This window comes from Haliotis asinina, chromosome 8 (genome assembly GCF_037392515.1).
Source record: "Haliotis asinina isolate JCU_RB_2024 chromosome 8, JCU_Hal_asi_v2, whole genome shotgun sequence".
Classification (NCBI taxonomy): domain Eukaryota; kingdom Metazoa; phylum Mollusca; class Gastropoda; order Lepetellida; family Haliotidae; genus Haliotis; species Haliotis asinina.
Genome location: NC_090287.1, coordinates 34,402,921 through 34,422,624, shown reverse-complemented (window position 1 = coordinate 34,422,624; position 19,704 = coordinate 34,402,921). Strand labels below are relative to the sequence as shown.

General features: G+C 43.0%; 2 protein-coding genes across 2 annotated transcripts; one reads left to right on the top strand and one right to left on the bottom strand.

Annotated features, from left to right (window-relative positions):
- The first annotated feature begins 534 nt into the window (after nt 1-534).
- On the top strand, nt 535-7,770 carry LOC137293618 (lysosomal proton-coupled steroid conjugate and bile acid symporter SLC46A3-like). Its single transcript, XM_067824264.1, has 4 exons — nt 535-1,651; nt 2,054-2,137; nt 2,413-2,569; nt 7,656-7,770. Exons 1-4 carry the CDS (start codon nt 535-537, stop codon nt 7,768-7,770), a joined length of 1,473 nt encoding a protein of 490 aa, XP_067680365.1.
- A 6,005-nt stretch (nt 7,771-13,775) lies between these two features.
- Nucleotides 13,776-17,823, bottom strand: LOC137294612 (lysosomal proton-coupled steroid conjugate and bile acid symporter SLC46A3-like). Its single transcript, XM_067825669.1, has 5 exons — nt 16,254-17,823; nt 16,022-16,105; nt 15,484-15,640; nt 14,477-14,596; nt 13,776-14,162 (listed from the first exon to the last, which is right to left on the bottom strand). Exons 1-4 carry the CDS (start codon nt 17,767-17,769, stop codon nt 14,479-14,481), a joined length of 1,875 nt encoding a protein of 624 aa, XP_067681770.1. The 5' UTR covers nt 17,770-17,823; the 3' UTR covers nt 13,776-14,162; nt 14,477-14,478.
- Between the last annotated feature and the right edge of the window lie 1,881 nt (nt 17,824-19,704).

Sequence of the window (19,704 nt, the reverse complement as noted above, 5' to 3'; positions counted from 1 at the left end):
GGATGTTTCTTGGTACAAAATAAGTGAGATTTAGACAGGGTCTGCAAATAATCGAGTCTGGACCAGACAATCCCGTGATCAGCATCATCAGAATCGATCTACGTCCAACCAAGCCGTAGCCTGACTACCCGATCGTGTTAATGGCCTCTTACGACACGTATGGGTTGCTGTACTAATACGTACTAATACGGATCATCGCGGGTTGTCTCTGTATGAGAGGGAAAATGTCTCTAAAACCTTATTTGAGTGACTGTGTGAAGGTTGCTTTATCCCACAGTTGGCAACATATAAACCCAAGATCTATTGTATGGTGTTGACCATCATTGCGCTGATAAAGAATCGACTTGCGTGAAAGGTAAATAGTTTGTTCATTGCTCATCCCGCCAGTATCATCTCGATAACCGTATCTATCCAACATTTATATGACGTAAACAGCTTATGAAGCTCAGATTACAGACAAACCGTCGTCGTTAACCTGTGGACATAACCTCAACAGATAGGCGGATGGCAGTAAGAAGAACCTCGCCGGCAGTCATGGAGTCCACACCTCTGCTCCAAGTTCACAAAGATTCAGAGGACAGATCCAAGCTGGGCAATCTCCTCAAGGCCAACATTGTGTTGCTCATCTTCCATTTATCTTCCTATATGCGGTCTCCAGTTCTCTCCCAATATCTTTACCAGCGTTACTTAAGCGAGCTTGTCGACAATGGAACAGACGCGTTCTCCACCAGCGCAACATCAAAATGTTTCGTTAACATAACAGATCCAATATACCAAAACCATGTTCAGGCGGAGGAAATGAGCAACAACTTAAGGGTCATGTTCAGCTACATTAGCGTACCCTTGTCTATCATAACTTCCACCCTGCTTGGTTCGTACTCTGACTTTATCGGTCGACGGATTCTGTTCGTGGTTCCATTGATGGGCGAAGGTCTTCGCAATGCTCTGTGTACTGCAATCATGTACTGGAACATGGACTTGAGATATATGTACATCGGGGAAGCCATCACAGGGATCACGGCTGGATACTATGGCGTAAATCTTGTCAGTTATGTATACACCGCTGACAATACACCACCTAAAGCATCCAGGACGGTAGGAATGGCTGTTCTGGACTTCACAAGCTACTTCGCTGCAGCTCTTTCTCAAGCAGGAACTGGATACTTTATCCAATATACGGGCTTTGTATGGCCTTCCTTCGTCACATCCGCTCTGGTATTCCTCTCAGTTTTCATAACTGTTGTTCTACTTCCAGAAACAGTTGCTCTTGAAAAGAAACAATCGCCATGCGTTGCCCCAACTAAAGCTATCAAGAACGTTTTCGGATTCTATTTCTCCAAAGACTTTGGCAGAAAGAGGACATTGTTTTGGATAGCTTTCTTAGCGCTCTTCGTTACAACTGTAGGCGATTCTGGCACGGGATATATAGATTACATGTTGGTTCTTAATCAACCATTTTGCTGGGGACCAGAGATGATTGGCTACGTTAATATGGCGGCCATGCTACTGAACCAGTTTTTCAGTGTTGCTGTGGTCAAGCTGTTTCACATGTGTTCAACTGACGAGATGATCGCCATTGGGACGGCACTGGTGAGAGGAGGTTCTGACGTTCTTCATGGCCTGGCGTACACTGATTTCATGATATATGCTCGTAAGTGTTTTGCGTATCTAAGATTTGGTGACTGACTGATTGCAGCTGCACTTGTTCTTATGACATGAAACTGGTTGGATTTAAGGTGTATTTTTAGTATTATTGAAGTATATATATATACGAGGATATATATATATATATATATATGCTCATGACGTTGATCACTGGATTGCTTGGTTCAGACTCGATTGTTTACGCACCTCTGCCGCAAAAGTTGGACTATTGTCTATTGCGACTTTTAAACACATACACACCCTGTCTCTCTCTCTCTCTCTCTCTCTCTCACACACACACACACACACAGACACACACACGCATATATATATATATATATATATATATATATATATATATATATATATGCTCCATCTTGTTGAATGTGGTTGTTCTTTTGTCCTACAGAGACCGTTCTGTCAGCACTGGCTGTTCCAATGATGCCTGTAATCAGAGGGATCGTCTCAAGGTTGGCTCCAGCAGAGATTCAGGGTAATACTCATCGTTCTTCGCGCAAAGTCTGTGTATATAGGTGCGGTATGGTAACCTACTAAGTAAAGTGTTCCTTCGTCACGTCGAGGTTCCGTTTTCAGTTCCCCACTTAAAGACGATATGAGAAGCTCGTTTCTGGTGTTCCCGGGCGTGATATTGCTGGGATATTCCTAAAAGCGGAGTAAGATCATACTCATTCACTCACTCAGATACTGGATGTATATCTGTATACGTGTGTGTTACACCATACACTGACATTAGTTTCGCTCGTTCAGGTTCTTTGTTTGCGGGACTGACCGTGGCTGGAGCAGTGGCCACTATGCTGGGGATGACGATATACGGTGCCGTGTATGACGCTACCGTGGCGACAATGCGTGGCTTCGTCTACTTTACATGCGGTGGAACACGCGTCCTGACAGCCGCCATACTTGTGTACGTACAAACAGCCATTATACCTTGTAACTACGGATGGTACATGTCCATATTTTCTATCCTGGTACCCCTCCCCCTCTTACCATACCCTACCCGGATACCCGTTTTGTTGATTTGAGACGTCAAATTTGTAGAAATAGTAATATATTCTTGGGCTCGGAGACTAAAATTTCGGGTTTTTCAATTTCTCAACCATGTATTATATTCAAATGAAGTGAGTGCAATTTTGTCGCAATCTTCAAAGATAATGCAAACTTTTAATCGGGAAAGAATAATTTATTATTATTATGTTTTTTTATTTTTTTTTGTTTTTTTTTGTTTTGTTTTTTGTTTGTTTTTTTTTTATTATTATTATTTACAGATTACAAATTGAAATGCAGCAGAGAGGGTTCGGGTGATCCTGGCACAGTCAGGCTGGTCAAGCTCATCATCAGCTCAGGGCCCTCGCCCCCTCTACACGCAGCCCAGACAGCGAATGGGACTTCTCCCAGGAAACACTGCCTAGTCGAACCCACCAAGAACTTTTCGGAGAATATGAAGGCTCCCCAACACTGCAGCCTTCTGCATTACCCAGATTGTCAGAAGGGCTGTGCTCCCGGTGGAGAACCCGGGCACTCTCCTCATCTGCGCCAAGAGATCAGGAGGTACCAAACCAAGGGCACCGAGAACAATGGGGAGCCTGACGACAGTGTACTTGGGATGCAAGCGAGACATTTCAAAGGCGAGGTCCGCATATTTATCATGCTTTTCCTGAATCTTGCCAATCACATTGCTGTCAAAAGGGACAGAAAATTCAATGATATAAATAATTTCATTGGCTTTATCAAAAAGGACAAGATCAGGTTTGTTGGCTGGAATTCGTCTCAGGCTGTATATTGGCCAATTCCAGAGAAGTTTGTAGTTGTCATTTTCCAGGACGCCCTGGACATGCTCAGCGTCGTACCATGGATGGACCTCGGAGTCAAAGCCACAGGCATGGCGGAGACGATAATAAAAGCAGCGAGCCATGCCATCATGTCTTTTAAGATATGCTGTTTGTGCCAAGGAAGGGCATCCACTAACAAGGTGTTGGACAGTCTCTGTAAATTGATTGCAAAGACGACATTTCATATTGATATTTTCTTTAAGAATCACATTCTGGCGATTGCGAGTGGGAAGTGACTGGTCCTGAGCAGCAAAAAGGAAGCCCTCAGTTTCACATTTGAGACCAGCCGACTTCATCCAGGCGAAGGAGTCGGTTGGATTGCTGTTCTGTTCCACACACTGCATATACACACGATGCAATGGCTTCTCAGACAGCTTCTCCATAAAGGACCGACTCTGGGCAGACTTGGTGAAAGACTTCACCTGGTTTACTCCCATCACTGTACCGTCCAGCAGTACATCGCCATCAACAAAATCAACTTCAAATTTCAAATTGTGTCCAACAACCTTGGCACGCTTAAAGTAGCTGTGGAATTCCTTGCTTTCATCATGAATCTTGACGTGCATCACCAGAGGATCATCTGACAAATAAATATGTGCAAAAGTACACAATAAAATTCTGTCATGAAGAGCTTCCACATTAATCAAACCCCGTCCTCCCAAATTGATTGGCATATATAAACGATTAAGAGAGGAGCGAGGGTGGTGTGCTCTGTTATCAGACATGATCCTTCTGGTCAGGCGGTCAAGATTCTGGATGTCTTGTTTTGTCCAATCAACTACTCCAAAGGAATAGGAGAGGACTGGCACAGCAAAGGTATTGGTGGCTTTGACTTTGTTTCGAGCATTTAGCTCTGAACTCCAGATTTTCTTTAAACGAGATTTATACTCGGCCCGAAGTTTATCTTGAATCAGGGCATTCTGGAGCTTGTCTCGAACTTGCATTCCAAGATAGGTGTAGGCCTGATCTTCCACAAGATGCTCAATAACTCATTATTATTATTATTATTATTATTATTATTAAAGAATAATATATTACACTTTTTAATCTATAAGACACATGATCATAACGGGTCCTGATATTCAGACAGGTACACGGGTCCAACTCTACGTAGGGTCCAACCCTGTACGTAGCTGGGTCTCGCCCCCCACAGGTCACGTGACCCCTTGACACGTCATTCCTTCTTTAGAGACTGGCGACGACAGGCCATTTTGTCTCAGTCTCTAACATTCGCTCTCTACCTGCTTATTACTAAGGGTTTTGCGCTCTTTTTGGGTTCCAGCACGTGGCTGTTACCCCCTACTTTGGGTAGGTTTACTAGGATTGGTGTTACAACTTTGAATTATTGACTAACCCTTCATTAGTCTCAGGTAGCTGTGACCCACTTTTTCACCTGTTCGACAGCTAGCTACCGTCCCGGATTGCAAGTACGTCCCGCGCACGGGCTGGAATGAGCGTGGGTCACGCACCGACGGACCCTCCGGTCCCGGAGCTTCCGACTACACGGATTCTTCGGGTTCATAAACCTTCCGAACTCTCCGTGTACCGAACCTTCCGTGTATCGAACCATTCGTGTACCAAACTTTCGGGTACCGAACCCTACGGATTTATTTCACTCTTCCGGGTGTGTGGACAAATCGTTCGGGGTATTAAGGGTCCGTACTCGTTGAACCACGGACGTCCGCAACTCAGTTTATTATGGATCGGGTCTACCCCCCTACTGTGGGAGATGCAGGACTCGTTAAGGTCAGAAAGACCCCCATCCGGTCTACGGCTGATTCCCGTTGTTCGGAATGTAATGATCTATCTGACCCGGGATTCAAGGCCTACTTGGCCGCCATCCGCAGATCCGAACAGGAATGTCGAAGGAAAAAGCCCTCAGCTACGGCTACCTACCCAGCTTCCTCCACCTCCTCGAGGATTACTCACTTTCCATCTCCTCACACTCCCCTTTCCCCTCTGGCCTCGGCAAGTGGGGACGCGATCGTTATTCGGGAGCGGTCGTAGGAGTTCGACCTTGAAAGGGAGCAGGAAGCACTTACGGACCCCCTGGTCCAAATGAAGTCCCATCGGACGAGCCGTTCACCGTTTCAGGCCCCTTTCCGTGCACGGGGGGCTTCCTCTAGCATCTCCCCCTCACCGTTTCCGCACAGGAGAAAGAAAAAGATAGCCTAAAGGAGTAGGTCGGACGAAGCTTCTCTGACCGCTAGGGTGCTCGACTCAGTGAAGACACTGGTCTCGAGGCTTCTAGGCCAGGGGCTGGGCCCTCCGAACCCTCCGTCCCTCTCCCCGGTACGGGAATCTTCCCATTCACCCCATCAGATAGCCTAACCCTCCGGATGAGGTGGATATATATAACCCTCCCCTCATTCGCATCCTTTCGGAGGCTGAGGACGCTACCCCTCCACCTACAGGAGATCCGGTAGCTCACCTGGCGGCTGTGGCGAAACTTTCAGGGGTACCTCTTGTGTAACTTGAGGACCACCCATCTGCCACCAAGAGGGCTAGGGTGGCTTCCTTTTTTGGCGAGGATTCCCTCCGTTCACCTCGGAAGGCCCTCCCATCCCACCGTCTCCTTCAGGAGGCGGGAAGTGACTTTCAATCACAGGTGACCGCAGCGGGACCTGGTCGTCTCCTTCCTCCGTTAGTCCTTACGGAAAGGCAACGTAGCAACATCGTCCGACCCACTAGACACCCCTCCATAGGGTTGGACCAGGGCATCAATTGGGTTGCTTCCGTGCAGGTACCTCATAAGGTTTCCGATGCACACTTGTCACACCTTGACAAGGAGGTTCGGTCTGTCTTAGGTTCCGCCAATTACCTAGGCCATGGCAACTTTTTGCCAGGGAAGCAGCGATGGAAGATGGTGCTGAACCTCTATACCGTGCATTCAGATCCGTGGCCGGAGGCACAGCCCAAATCTGTCTGTCTGTTGGACATATTTCGGCAGGCATCACTAATCTCCTACGTGAGGGTTTCTTTCCCTCCCCCAGCATCACTACAACGAGTAATAATCAAACTACAAGAGAATGTACCCCTCCGCAGACTTTGCAGTCAGGAGCCTGTACAGATACCTCTTCGGAGGGATCTTCTCCTAAGTCAGCCAAGCGGACGGATACACGAGAACCCTTAGGTACTCAATCTGCATGCTTGGCTAGTATAAAAAGGCGTCTCAGGAGCAGTGGGTACTCCAACCGGGTCGCTTCTGCCATAGCGGGCTCGCAGAGGGTGACAACTAGGAAACTGTATGATTTCCAGTGGGAGGCGTTTGTTTCCTTATGCGAGGATCAGGGGTTTTGTGCTGACACTGCTTCCTTTCCCCAGATCGGGGACTATCGTCCACGTACGTACTGTAAGGGGCCTCAATGCCTTTTCCATCAACACCAACCTGGCGGGCATCATGTCCGTCATCAGGAAACGGTCCCCAGGGTTGGATGTGTCGGTACTGAAGGAGCTCGATAAGAGCTTCAGACAGGCAGGTGGCAGACGCAAAGCCAGGGCCCCCGAGTGGGACCTGCGCATAGTCCTGAGCCACCTTAAGTCGGACTTTTATGAGCCGCTAGAGGAAGCCCCCATCCTCAGGGTGACGGTCAAGACTGCCTTACTGGTAGCTGTGACTTCAGCCGCTAGGATCCTAGCGAGATCCACACACTTCATGCGGACCTTTTGAAGTTCTATGGCTCGATCTCACTTTCGTGTGTAAAAATCAAGAGGCGGACGAACTCGGCCACACTTTCCACATCCCCGTTTTGACTCCACTGGTGGACCACAATGATGATAGAGCGCTTGCATTGTGTCCGGTCAGGGCGCACCCGCACCCTGAGACGGGGCCGACGCAGGTTGTTTCTTCCTCATTTACAAATTGTTACATGCTGTTTTTGACGTAAAACAAACCAGTCATGGGGTATATGACGTAAAGCAATGCTAGTACCGGGTCTTTTATTGACGCATAACAAAATTGTTACATGGTATGTATTTAGAAACGTACAATAAAATTCTTACATGGTGTTTTTGACGTATAACAAACCAATCCGTTACAGGGTTGTTATATTTACGTCAAACAATTGATACAGTGTACTTTATTACCGTAAAATGAACTGTCACATAGTGTCTTATTCACGTAAACGATTGTTTTATTAACGCATAACAAAACTGTTGCAGGGTGTTTTACTGCCTGGCGCCAGGGATACTACGCAAGGTAAAATCGGAGACAGTCATTATCAACGAGGAAACACACATCGCCACAACACCCGAGAAGCCAGATCTGGACTCTTAGGGTTAATATTGGACATGTAAATCTTTCGTATCGGGGTCTTTTCCTCGTGGGCATAAGACTGTACTTTAGCTATGAATTCTAGCTTCTAGAATAGCTGATCATCTGATTATAGGATATCCAAAAGAGTTTCTAATACATTGAGTGAGTAGGGTTTGTTTTGTGCCCCTTAGAAATATTCCAGCATCAGGGACGAGTTTTAGTCATAATTTGGCTGAAATATTGCCGAAGTCAATTTAAATCTCAACTCACTCACTCACAAACCGAAATCCTAGGGAAAATTGCAAGACTATTATATCGTTCTAGTAAGTGAGTTTTATTTACGCAGCTTTTAGCAATGTTCCAGCAATATCTCCGGATGGGAGACACCAGAAACAGACGTCACACATTGTCCACATGTGGGGAATCAAACCCAGGTTTTCGGCGTGACGAGCGAGCGCTTTAGCCACAAGGCTACCTAATCGCCCTCTAACAAACTGAACCAAACCATGTTCGCATTGTGTCACTCTGATAGCCATTGCTCAGTTCATTTACTAGAGAAAGATCAAAAGAGTAGTTGTGGCTTGGGTGTTTTGTATTGTAATGAATGCATCGTAAGGGATTAATTAAACCGCTGGATATGACATGGATTAGCTCAATTTAACACAAACTTCTTTAGAGATGAAAACGAACAAATACGTATCGCTTGGTCATTTGATAAAATATATATTAAAAATATAGTGTCACTATATCGGCCGGATGGATATATCAGATTGAACAAGGTCCTGCGTTGAGATCCAGGTTACCTCCCTTTGTCACCAACAGCCATACTATACTTCCCTTTAACAGTTTAGACCCATTAGTGTAAATGTAGCCTCGTTCTTCAGTAAACGTTTCTGAACTAGTTTTGGGAAAGTATTCTTACTGTTTCAAAGTACTGCTTACACATGAACTCCTGTATTACAAATTCGTAGCATTAAAATGATGTTGTCATAGGTACAATAAATGATTAAATTCTTTCCAAAGCTTCACACTAAAACGCACATGCTGCTCACCCATTTCATGCATGATGCTCATCCAATTCATCTGCATAATGTTTGCAGTTGGTTCTCCCATGAAGTGGAGAAAGTCATCTTTGATGTAACTATACATACACCTCCAGTTCTTGCTGATCTGTAGCCTGCTTTATTTTGTAGTGCCTCTAGCAATTTAATTTAACGATAGTGCACTAGTTTTGAATTTATATATCTGTGACACTGTAGTATATTTACTGTCCTTCAATGGCAGTTATTTTATGATCTAATTTTGTTGATTTTAACGTTGATATAAATTAGATTGTTCTCTTGCCGGTATGCTTGAAATTATGCTAATGTAAAGGTAATAAACCCACTCATTCACTCACTTTTGTGGTATGAACAGTTCTGATATTTTTCTGTTAACCGGATGAACGTATTTGAAACACAAATCTTACTGTTTTTATATTTAAATGTGACCTACTATGATTTAAAATTCTCTCATAACCTATTTGTGGCAAGGCAACATTGTTTAAATATCTGTAAATGAGTTGGATGAGCATACAATAAACATATGACCTATCAAAACATTCGTTGTATTTAAAAGTACAAGTATGAATAATTTAAGCAAACAAAGTGTTTCATTTTTTTAAGAATTGTGAAAATCTCTCTCACATATGAATCTGACTATTTAACTTTAAAGGGAGGTAACTAATGCTACTGCGGCTAAACGTTAACCAGTGTCTATTCCTTGTAAATACCGGCAAAAATAATGTTCGAATATCTCCAACTTCTTTCAGTATATTTTTTAGGAACTAAATAAACGCCTACAGATAACTTGGGAGAGACTGAAAGAATCGTCTTGAAATCTCACAATACAGAGTTGCCTCCCTTACTCAACAGACTTACTTGTTCTAGGTTATTCAACACCAAACGTTTTCCCATAGACTTATACAGTGCCCTTATATTTTATCAACATCCATTCCATGTACACATGGGAACAGTCAGGCCCAACTACAATAAAACACAATTCTGGGCTAATTCGTCCGGCGTATTTTCCAAGCACAGGAAGCAGAACTCTTCAACCACAGTTTCGTACCAAATGTCACCTACTTGAAAATATCCTTACACATATAAGCATAAGTCATGGTCATAACAATGACAGCACTGAAGACTTACAATTGTGGTCAGTTTTAATTACTGGATGAGAATTATTTTCAAAACATAAATATCTTACACTATATCATCCAATCATAGCTGTCACAAGTCTCTGTATCTTCAGTTGTTTACATACATGTCCGCTCAGGGAGCATGTGATTCTAATATAGTGTAGTGGAATCTATACTAGTAAGTTTGGAGCATATGATCAGACTATGCTCGGTTGATGTCATTCTCGCCCTGATTTCATTCTCTTGCTAATGGCTCTACACTGGTAGCAACACATGCTTGTGATATGAAGCGACTATCAGGTGGTCAGACCCGCTGACTTGGCTAACACGTCATCGTATCCCAGTTACGTAGACTGATGCTCATGCTGTCGATCAAACCTCATCATTTACAGAACGCCGCCAGGCTCGCTGACTTGGTTGACAGATGTCATCGGTACCCAATTGCGCAGATCGATGCTCATGTTGTTGATAAGAGGATTGTCTGGTCCAGACTGGATTATTGACAGACAGTCACCATAGAGGTGGAATATTGCTGAGTGTGGCGTAAAACTAAACTCACCCACGAGTGTTCTACATAATTCTTATCATGTGCACCCTCCATCAACATGAAATAGGTGTGGAGCGATTGCATGGATTACTTTCGGCTTGTCAGGATTAAAGTTGATGGCGTGATTAAAGTTGATAGCTATACTCCAGCAAAGTTCCACAAGACACTGTGGTTTCGAACCGGGACCTGTGGCGTGATGAGCGACCGCTGTAAGCATTTAGCTACATTACCCTTGCCATTTGTCATGAATATACAAGTACTCACGGATGTGGAACACGTTTCAGAAGTTTTCTGTCACATCAGGTTAGAACGATGTGTGGGCGGTGGGGTTAGCTTAGTGGTTAACGCGTTCATACACCCGATACCACGAGTTCTATTTCCAACATGGGTTTAATGTGTGGCCCATTTCTGGTGTCTGGTGGAATAATCCAAAACTGGACAAGCGATAACTGGACAGAAAGAAAACTAGGCGTTAATGAATGCATTCAGTTAAGAATAAACTAATTCATTCAATTGAAGTATTAGTAATAATTAATATCCAGTCCAGTTATGTACAAATTTCTGACCTGCCTTATGAGGAGTGAGTAAGTGAATATGTTTTTAGGCAGCTGTCAGCAATATTCAAGCAACCTCATGACATAAATGAGTTTCACTAATTGTACCCATGTGGGGAATCAAACCCGGATCCTCGGCGTGACAAGCGACAGCTTTAACCACAAGACTGCACGCGGAAAGATTATGTTCCCTATGCTTGTTAATAAGGTATTCACAGCAATGTGTATATCAGTTAGAACAACTTCCTTTTGAAAGATCGTAACTGACTGTTACCACGGGGGATTTGTCCGTGTGCTTGTGTCAAGGATAAACCATTAATATAGTTAGGACAACACCTTAAAGAAATACACAAACACAAATAGCGTAAAGGGGCACCGGGGTAGCCGGATAGGTAAAGTGTTTGCTCCGTCACGCTGAGGACCTGGGTTCGATTCCGCACATGGATACTATATGTGAAGCCCATTTCTGGTGTCCCCCACCGCGATATTGCTGAAAAAATATAAAAAATTGGCGTAAAACCATACTCACTCACTCACAAATGTAAATGGTAGAATCTGTACTTTCAATGCAAACAAGTTTGATTCTGGTGCATTTGGATTTCACATTTGTTTTATTTGTTAAATCGGCTGATGTCCTCATGTTAAAAACATAGCGATGTTAGTTCAAATGCACGTTTGTTGACGGTGTGAGCTGAACCGTTTATTACGATGCGCACTTCATCGCTAGTGATAATACGAATATGTGTCAAAGAGCCTCTAATCTGCACTTTGGTCCTCCTCGATCGGCTGTTGCGCCAGTTGTGGCATGTCAGCTGTGATGAAGTGTCAGACAGGTATAGTACCAGCTGATAGTAACAACAATGCTTACGTTGAGCTGATTCCATAAACAGTGTTCACATCATCACGGGATTCGCGCATTCAAAACACAAAACATAATCAAAACCCATTTGTTCATAAAGAAAGGGACAGATTGAAAAGTGTTTTGACCTCAGTTTTAATACTGTTAAATTTTAATATTTGTTTATTGTAGAAGCTTTTATTTTTAAGCCCCACTGCATAGGATTTATATATGGACATATATGGTGCATATATTTAAAAAAAAACTCTATCTAAGCGCTGCCCATTGTAAGCTATATCATATGGTGGTGAACGAATTCAGTGAATGCGTGAGTATAGTTTTAGGCCGCGCTAGGCAATATTCCAGCCATATGGCGGCCTTCTGTAAATAAATAATCGAGTCTGGACCAGACAATCCAGTGATCAATATCATGAACATCGATCTCAGCAGTTGTGTTACGATCACATGTGTCGACCACTCGATCCCGTTAGTCGCCTCTTAACACAAGCATTGGTTGCTTGATCACTCCCAACCTGGATCTAATACTTACAAGGACAAGAGCTTCAAAGCTTCAGAAAAATGTAACTTACTATGTCCTCCCATTTTCTTGTTCCTGTGGGTGTATTTCCATAGTGAACATGTAACAACCAAACAATGGTAAACTCATAGCTTAGTATATCAACAAGCTCTTCATTGTCATTATTACTGAAAAGTTAGTTGTCTCGAAAAGACATCCCAATGTGCTGTTCGACATGTTTGCCATGTTGACTTTTATAGGTGGTGCCAGTATGCCGATATTGGACACAGTGTGATACAGTATTTGCAATAGTGTGGTAGTGCAAGAAAAGCCATACAGGTGCTTATCAGCGTTCGAAATAACCGCCCACCCGGGTGTCCAGCGCCGGTCGTTATTGTATCGGGCCGACATTTTATAATATGTGCGGCCCTTATGACCGTCAGTAAATTGTCTTTCAGTTATTTTTTCATCTGGAATGTTTCCCAATTTGTCCTTTATTAACTCTCGGGGATCATCATGTTACGGTAGCTTACTGTTTCACTTCCTGGTATCTCAGCGCTTTGGCGTTGGAATGTCTAACAAATATTAACTCCCCCGTGTGCCCTTGGCTTGGCTTCGATTTTCTAGAAACAGCGCGAAACTGTGTACAAGAACTGCGTTTTGTTTTTGTTTTTTTGTTTGACTTTAACCAAATGGGCCTGCAGATTTCATTCAGGGCCTGTAGGTTTTGAAGCCGGCATGTAGCAGCAGGCCATGATGGCCGGTTTGCAAAATATAAATATATCACACTGATCGTTCCACGGGGACATATGGCTAGTTGTAAATTTTCAGTGCACGTTATAGAAAGACATTCGACGTATAGCACATTGAAAAATAAACAATGTCTTGCACCACCCTGTCTCATTCAATCCATTATCTGATCAGACTGTCAGTGTTTCCAAGTCAAAACACTGATTACAGAGCGGTCTCGATTCCCTTTTCTGGGTTCCGTCCTATTGTGTAAATTAGAGCGATAACCAGTCCAGAATTTTTAGACTACTTCATTTAAATGGATACATAAATATGAATCAGTGTGATTTGATACGGTTTCCTTTCCCTTTTCTGGGTTCCGTCCTATTGTGTAACTTAGTGTGATAACCAGTGCAGAATTTTTAGACTACTTCATCTAACTGGATACATAAATATGAATCAGTGTGATTTGATACGTCCAAACACTTGCATATTGCAAACACGTCGTACAGCGTGCTCTGACAGATGGAAATCGTGGAAATCTCAAAACGAGGCTCTGCCGCTAGAAACATTTGGTGGTCTGGTACGGGACTGATACTGTATCAGTCTCACTGTGCGTCCCAGAACTACACTGAATGAGTGCAAAAAACACATAACAGGTGTAACCAGTGAGCCAGGTGCAATGTGAATCACTTTACGACTTCATCAAACAGGAACAGTCTGTGATTTCTTAGTTAAGGTATGCTGCCTAAACTTCGCCATAAGATATACAAATACTGTGGTATTGAAGTTTAAAATTAAAATTCATTTGCAAACATCATTTTCTTATGAAACAGGGGATTGGAATTCAGTATAACCAGATTTGTTTGTGATGTCTATTTTCATTTTCACAGGAAAAAAAACCGGATCGGCTGTAAAGCAGGTCATTGTCTGAATGTGTTAATGAGACTCATGTTTCTGTATGGCCGTTGGCTAAAGGTTGTACCGGAAACTCCGTCTACAGCTATTAGCACATTTCTTGACCTTGAACATGAAGAAGCAGGATCATCCTGTAATAGAAATGAAGCATCTAAAACAAGACGCTATGGAGATGCCAAATGTTTGTTTCCAATTCATATTTCATTCTTTAAATCCCTTGTGAAAATGATCCACTATTATTACCTATAGATCCGTCTAAATTCGAATAAATCCTCAACTTCATCATAAAATTCACGCTGCTTATAGCTATTAAGAACTTTATGTATATGTTTTGAAATATACTTAACGCGGAGTCCCAAAACAAACATGTCTTTACATAACGTTTTCTACCAACACAACATGCATTATTATTTAACGTCTCGCCCATTATAACAGGTTATATCACCTCTAGACTTTCGAATCCTCTTCTGCTGTGGATGTCCTGGGTACGGGCTCCTTGTTATCCTGTATGTTGATGATCTCGGTCCGCTGCATGTACCCCATCTTGCCAAGCACGGCGAACCCACTGCAATCAGATTAAACGACCGTCACGACCAACACAAACGTTGTAGGCGTCAATATATATCATTCATGACATGGTAGGGACAATGGTAGGGTGCTTGCAGCAAGGTCACGTTGCCTCAAAAGGTTAAGACACGCGAGCACATTAATACTGCAAGGTGACGATACGTCCATGCATGTCCGAAAAGGGAATGGCACCCCATACCATTACACTTCAACTTCCAATCTACTAAACGTACTTGTACTCAAGCATGGTATTCATGATCTGCTCAGCTAAAACCGTCTGAATGTCTTTATAACCACAAGATAGGTAAACAAGCATCGCTTTCAATTCACATTACAAACACACGTGTTAACAGCAAAAACAAAACAAATCTCGAAATTAAAACGCACGATCACATTGTTAATCATGATCTTAAAACAGAGATCTTTTAGAAAAGAACATCATATAACGTGTTCGTTAGTTCGGTCGTTTACACTATTGTCTGGTGATTCTAACCAGACAATTCAGTGATCAACATCATGAGCATTGGACTACGCGATTGGAATGGGACGACTTGCATCATCCAAGTCAGACCGTTATTTGCTTCGTACGACAAGCATGGGTTGTTGAAGATCAATTCTAACCCTGATCTTCACGGATAAACATTATAATGCAATGATCTTAGAACAGTTACACTTCTGGAGCTTCAGAGCACCTACGTTAACCGGGATAATATTTTATTAATATAATGTTCAAGTATGTAAAATGCGCAATATAAATATATAAAATTCATATAAAGAATGGCTTCTTCAGTATATATGCACGCACAGATGTAGAATATATTAGGAATTTCATTTTTGGGATGAAGTGTAATAGTGTAGGTACGGGACAGGAACTAGAATACGCACACCAAACAAATCGTGGCCGTACACTGGAGTCCTGCCGAAACAAGGTAGGAAACTCCTTTAAAGATGTCCAACGTGTACTTGTAGATCTCGCTAAACATGGGGGTCCCCGTGAAAGAGGTAAAAATGTTGGCAATGGCAAGGCTCGAGAACACAGCACCTGAAGCAATAGTAATAAATTAATAATAACAGTAATAGTGCATTTCCAACTTAAAGGATGCTCAACGCGCACAATCTGATATTTTTTACCCCTGACAGACCAGGCTCACTGTGAGGCGCAAAAAAGATTGTCACATGACTTATCCCACCGGGTACCCATTCTCTACTGGGTGAACAAAGTTCTTCACATGTATTACACTGTGGGTGAAATTCTGGAAATGAATAAAGAAACACTTGCCCTTTCATGTATTCCTTTCTTCGTTTACATGAGTATATATATAGCATGTTTTTTCCAAATAATGTGTAAATTATAATAATATATAAATCATATATTGAGAGAGTAGGCGAGAGTGGTTTTCAAAGTGCATAGAGACACGCATACCTTGTCGGTCAGTTCCGGCCATGCTTGATACCATGGATTTAATAATCGTCGAAACTGACAAATCAAATGCCGTCATGAAGGCCACTGAAATAAATAAATGTAATACATTGGCAAAACATATTCTTATTGGGATATTGTTCAGAATTAGCAATAACAAAACAACTGAATCGTATAGAAAGAGGGGATCTCCCAATACACTTGACTTCATACCGCGCCGTCATGTAACACTTACCTCCATACATCATAAAGTTGTCGTAGGAAAAGGCCTTCAGTATTACGGATCCAGTGTAGGCCAGGTTGCTCCAAATGGCGATGAACTGATCGGTCAAACAGCACTGACACAGCTTCAAGAGAGGGAGCTTTATTACCTCGGAGAACAGGGAGGATGCTGTGCTATAGTAACCCATCATCTCGGGGCTCCAACAGAAAGGGTAGTTCATCTCCCACAGGGTACCAATATTTCCTGTTTTCATGGCAATTTCGTGGACAAAATATGCAACCAAAGCCAGCGAATACATAACTCGAAGTTTTACAGTACCTTCGAAAAAGTAAAAGCCAAACACGTTCTTGACAGCTCTAAGTGGAGTCAGGATTTCTTTTTCCTTGAGTTTCTGCTGTCGTAGTTTGGACGAAGCGGCCACCTTTTTCTTTTCCGGGAGGATGAAAACAACTGCAAATATCGTGAGAACCAAGATGGCCGCTGCAGTGAGGGACGGAAGGACAAAGCCTTGCAGTTGGATGTAGTAGCCAACGCCGGTGGACAATGCTGCAGCTGTCAGTGACTCCGTAATGGCAAACACAAGTAGAGCCACGGTTCTGGTCCCTTTTGGAGGCGTGTTGTCCGCAACGTATGCGTTGCATGCAATGGTGAAAAGCTCGGATGAGCAAATGCCAGAAATGGTTGCTGTTGCAAAAAATAATCTGATGTCAAGGGACCATTGTATGATGATTGTCACTAGGACATAATCTATCAAGTGTCCAAATAAGGGCACCAGGAACAACATTTTCCTTCCAAAGTAATCTGAATAGGCACCGAATAAGACCGTGCTGACGAAAGAACAAGCACAACCCACCAAGGAGAAGTACATGCTCGTCTGAGATGTAAGTTTCTGTGCTTCTTCTTGAAGAGAGTACCCACTGCTGCCATCAGATGAATCGCTTTCATTCGGGGAGGGTTTAAAGCACAACGTGACATTCAAGGACGATGAATTGTGTCCCGACGGCAGTGTGCTGTTACCGAGGACTTCCTCCAGGATTCGTCGGTAGAGATATTGCGAATATACAGGAATATTCATGTGATTAGCAATGGTCCAGATGATTTGAATTATGTTCAGCAACACCATATTCGTTATCTGTACTTTTGTAACACCCTTGTCCTTATTCGTCTCCTTGTTAAGGAAAACCTCGTCTTCACTTCCTCCACTCTTCTGTCTGTTGAGAATCCTGTAGATCTCCTCTGCATCTGTGTCAGTTCTTTGATCAAGACTTGTTTGGGGCCTTCGACGCTGCGAGCTACTGGCCCATCCATCATCACTGTCATCTGATTCTGCAGAAAGCCGGAGCGGTGGTGCCGACTTTGGTCTGGTTCTAACTGGCACAACCCTTGTATCTGCAATGGAGATGCTATCATCCCAGGATATCTGTCTGCGACTGAGCGGATCACAATCCTCTGCGGGCTCAGAGAATTGGATTTTACCGCCAGCAGTTCGTTCTAGATTTCCTCCCAGAAGGGGCGTCCTCTCGCCCATCTCTGTTAATGATGATCTAGGTAAGTAGTCTAGCTGCTGATGTGTGGTGGTGTTTATATCTCATATCATGCCTCAGATATATGACACGTACATCACATGTCGAACGATCTCCGGGGATGTGCAACTGGCCGTTATCTTTTGTTCGCCATGGTACAGACTGACCTAACGTGCACCTCTGTGGTATACGTGAAATTCGCAAAAATATTTTCTCTTGACAGTTACACGACTCCTTGATTTTTATGCATCTGAGATATAAGGAAGTGAATGCTTTGTGCTATAAAATGTCTTTACAGTCATGGGACAGGTGGTTATCTTAACTTGGTCATATCATATCATATTATATCACATCACGAAGAAGGTAAAATTCTGCGTTTCCTTGTGATAAGACAGCCGGGGTGACATGTAACCCACATAGGTTATGGACCAATATATGACATTTATCTGGCTTTGCTCTTCCCCGATTCATTGTTATGATATGTCATGTGAGTGTTTGGCTTGCACTAGTTATGACACAGATAAGCTCAGGTGTGGTCCTGGCAGCTACTTATCGGCTGAATCTGGAGTAACCAGACCTCTATAAAACATGCCATCTCTAACCGCAATTTGTCAAGCCGTAATCTATTTTCAGTGTTCTAGTTTATACAATTTTAATCCTGAAATGACTAATTCTTTGGCATATGTGTAAGCATTGCATTGTATGTAATCAGGTTTGTGACATTGCTCAAAAGGATCTGAAATCCTACCCTATCACAATATTAATGTGAAAAGCATTATGGATCGACCACGGCAGAGATTCTGAAAGGAAGACGCGTCAGGTCGTTTTCTGTCATTTGTTTGTAGAGTAACGCCGGACTCGGCAATAAGGCAGAGGTGTGCAGTTTAATCAAGGACCAAACACATCAGTGATCAACATCGTAAGCATCAATCTACGCAATTTGTTTGCGAGGTCAGAAGGGGTGACTTTTATGACTGTTAGCAATAAATCCATCAAACTGACAGCGGGTACGGCTGATTAAGGGAATCGAGCATGGAATAGGGAGCAACTGTCAACAATATCAAGAAATAAGATGTTTTGAACTAAATTTTTGGTATGCACGGAACTGAGCACTTTGTGCGACCGGTGACACGTGTGATGCCCTCTTTGCGACTTTGCAAAATTACTTCCAATGAATGGAAGCCAATAGGCAGATAATTACATGTTTGTTGTTTGTTGTTTAGCGCTGCTGTCAGCTTCATTCCAGCTATATGGTGGCGGTCTGTAATTAATCGAGTCTGAAGCAGACAGTCCAGTGATCAACACCATGATATCAAACCACCCAACTGGGACACTGCAAGGCATGCATCAATCAAATCAAGTCGCCGCTCACGACAAGCATGGCTTGGTGAAGACCAATTCTAACACGGATCTTGACGGGTGATATTTGCAGATAAACAGTGTGTATGAGTGTATGTGCATGCGCGTGTGTGCATGCATGTGTGTGCACATTATTGTATTCTCAACTACTGCCTTGGCTTTATTACCCCGTTTATCCCAAGCCTGATCTCTATTCCTGACTAAAGAGACCTGAATCCTGTCCTGACATTAGAGACAGCCAAACCCCATCCCGAGATCCTTCTGGTGAAGTTGCACTAACTAATGAAAACAAACACATGATAGTAGATAACATTTACTCATACATAAGCTTGCTAGATAACCACATTCCAAGTAATGACAGTATACAGATAATATGCATGACATCTGTGATAACACGCGATGGCGCCAAACCGTAGGTTGAGTACTTCATGGTTCAACAGTAGTGTGTAGAGATATGTTGCATATGTACATTGTGTCCAGTGTTGCATATGTAGTACTCGAAGCGCCGTTTGCATGAGATTAATATATATACATATATGGTAATTTCCAAAAAGAAAATCCAAGCGCTGCCTACTTTATAT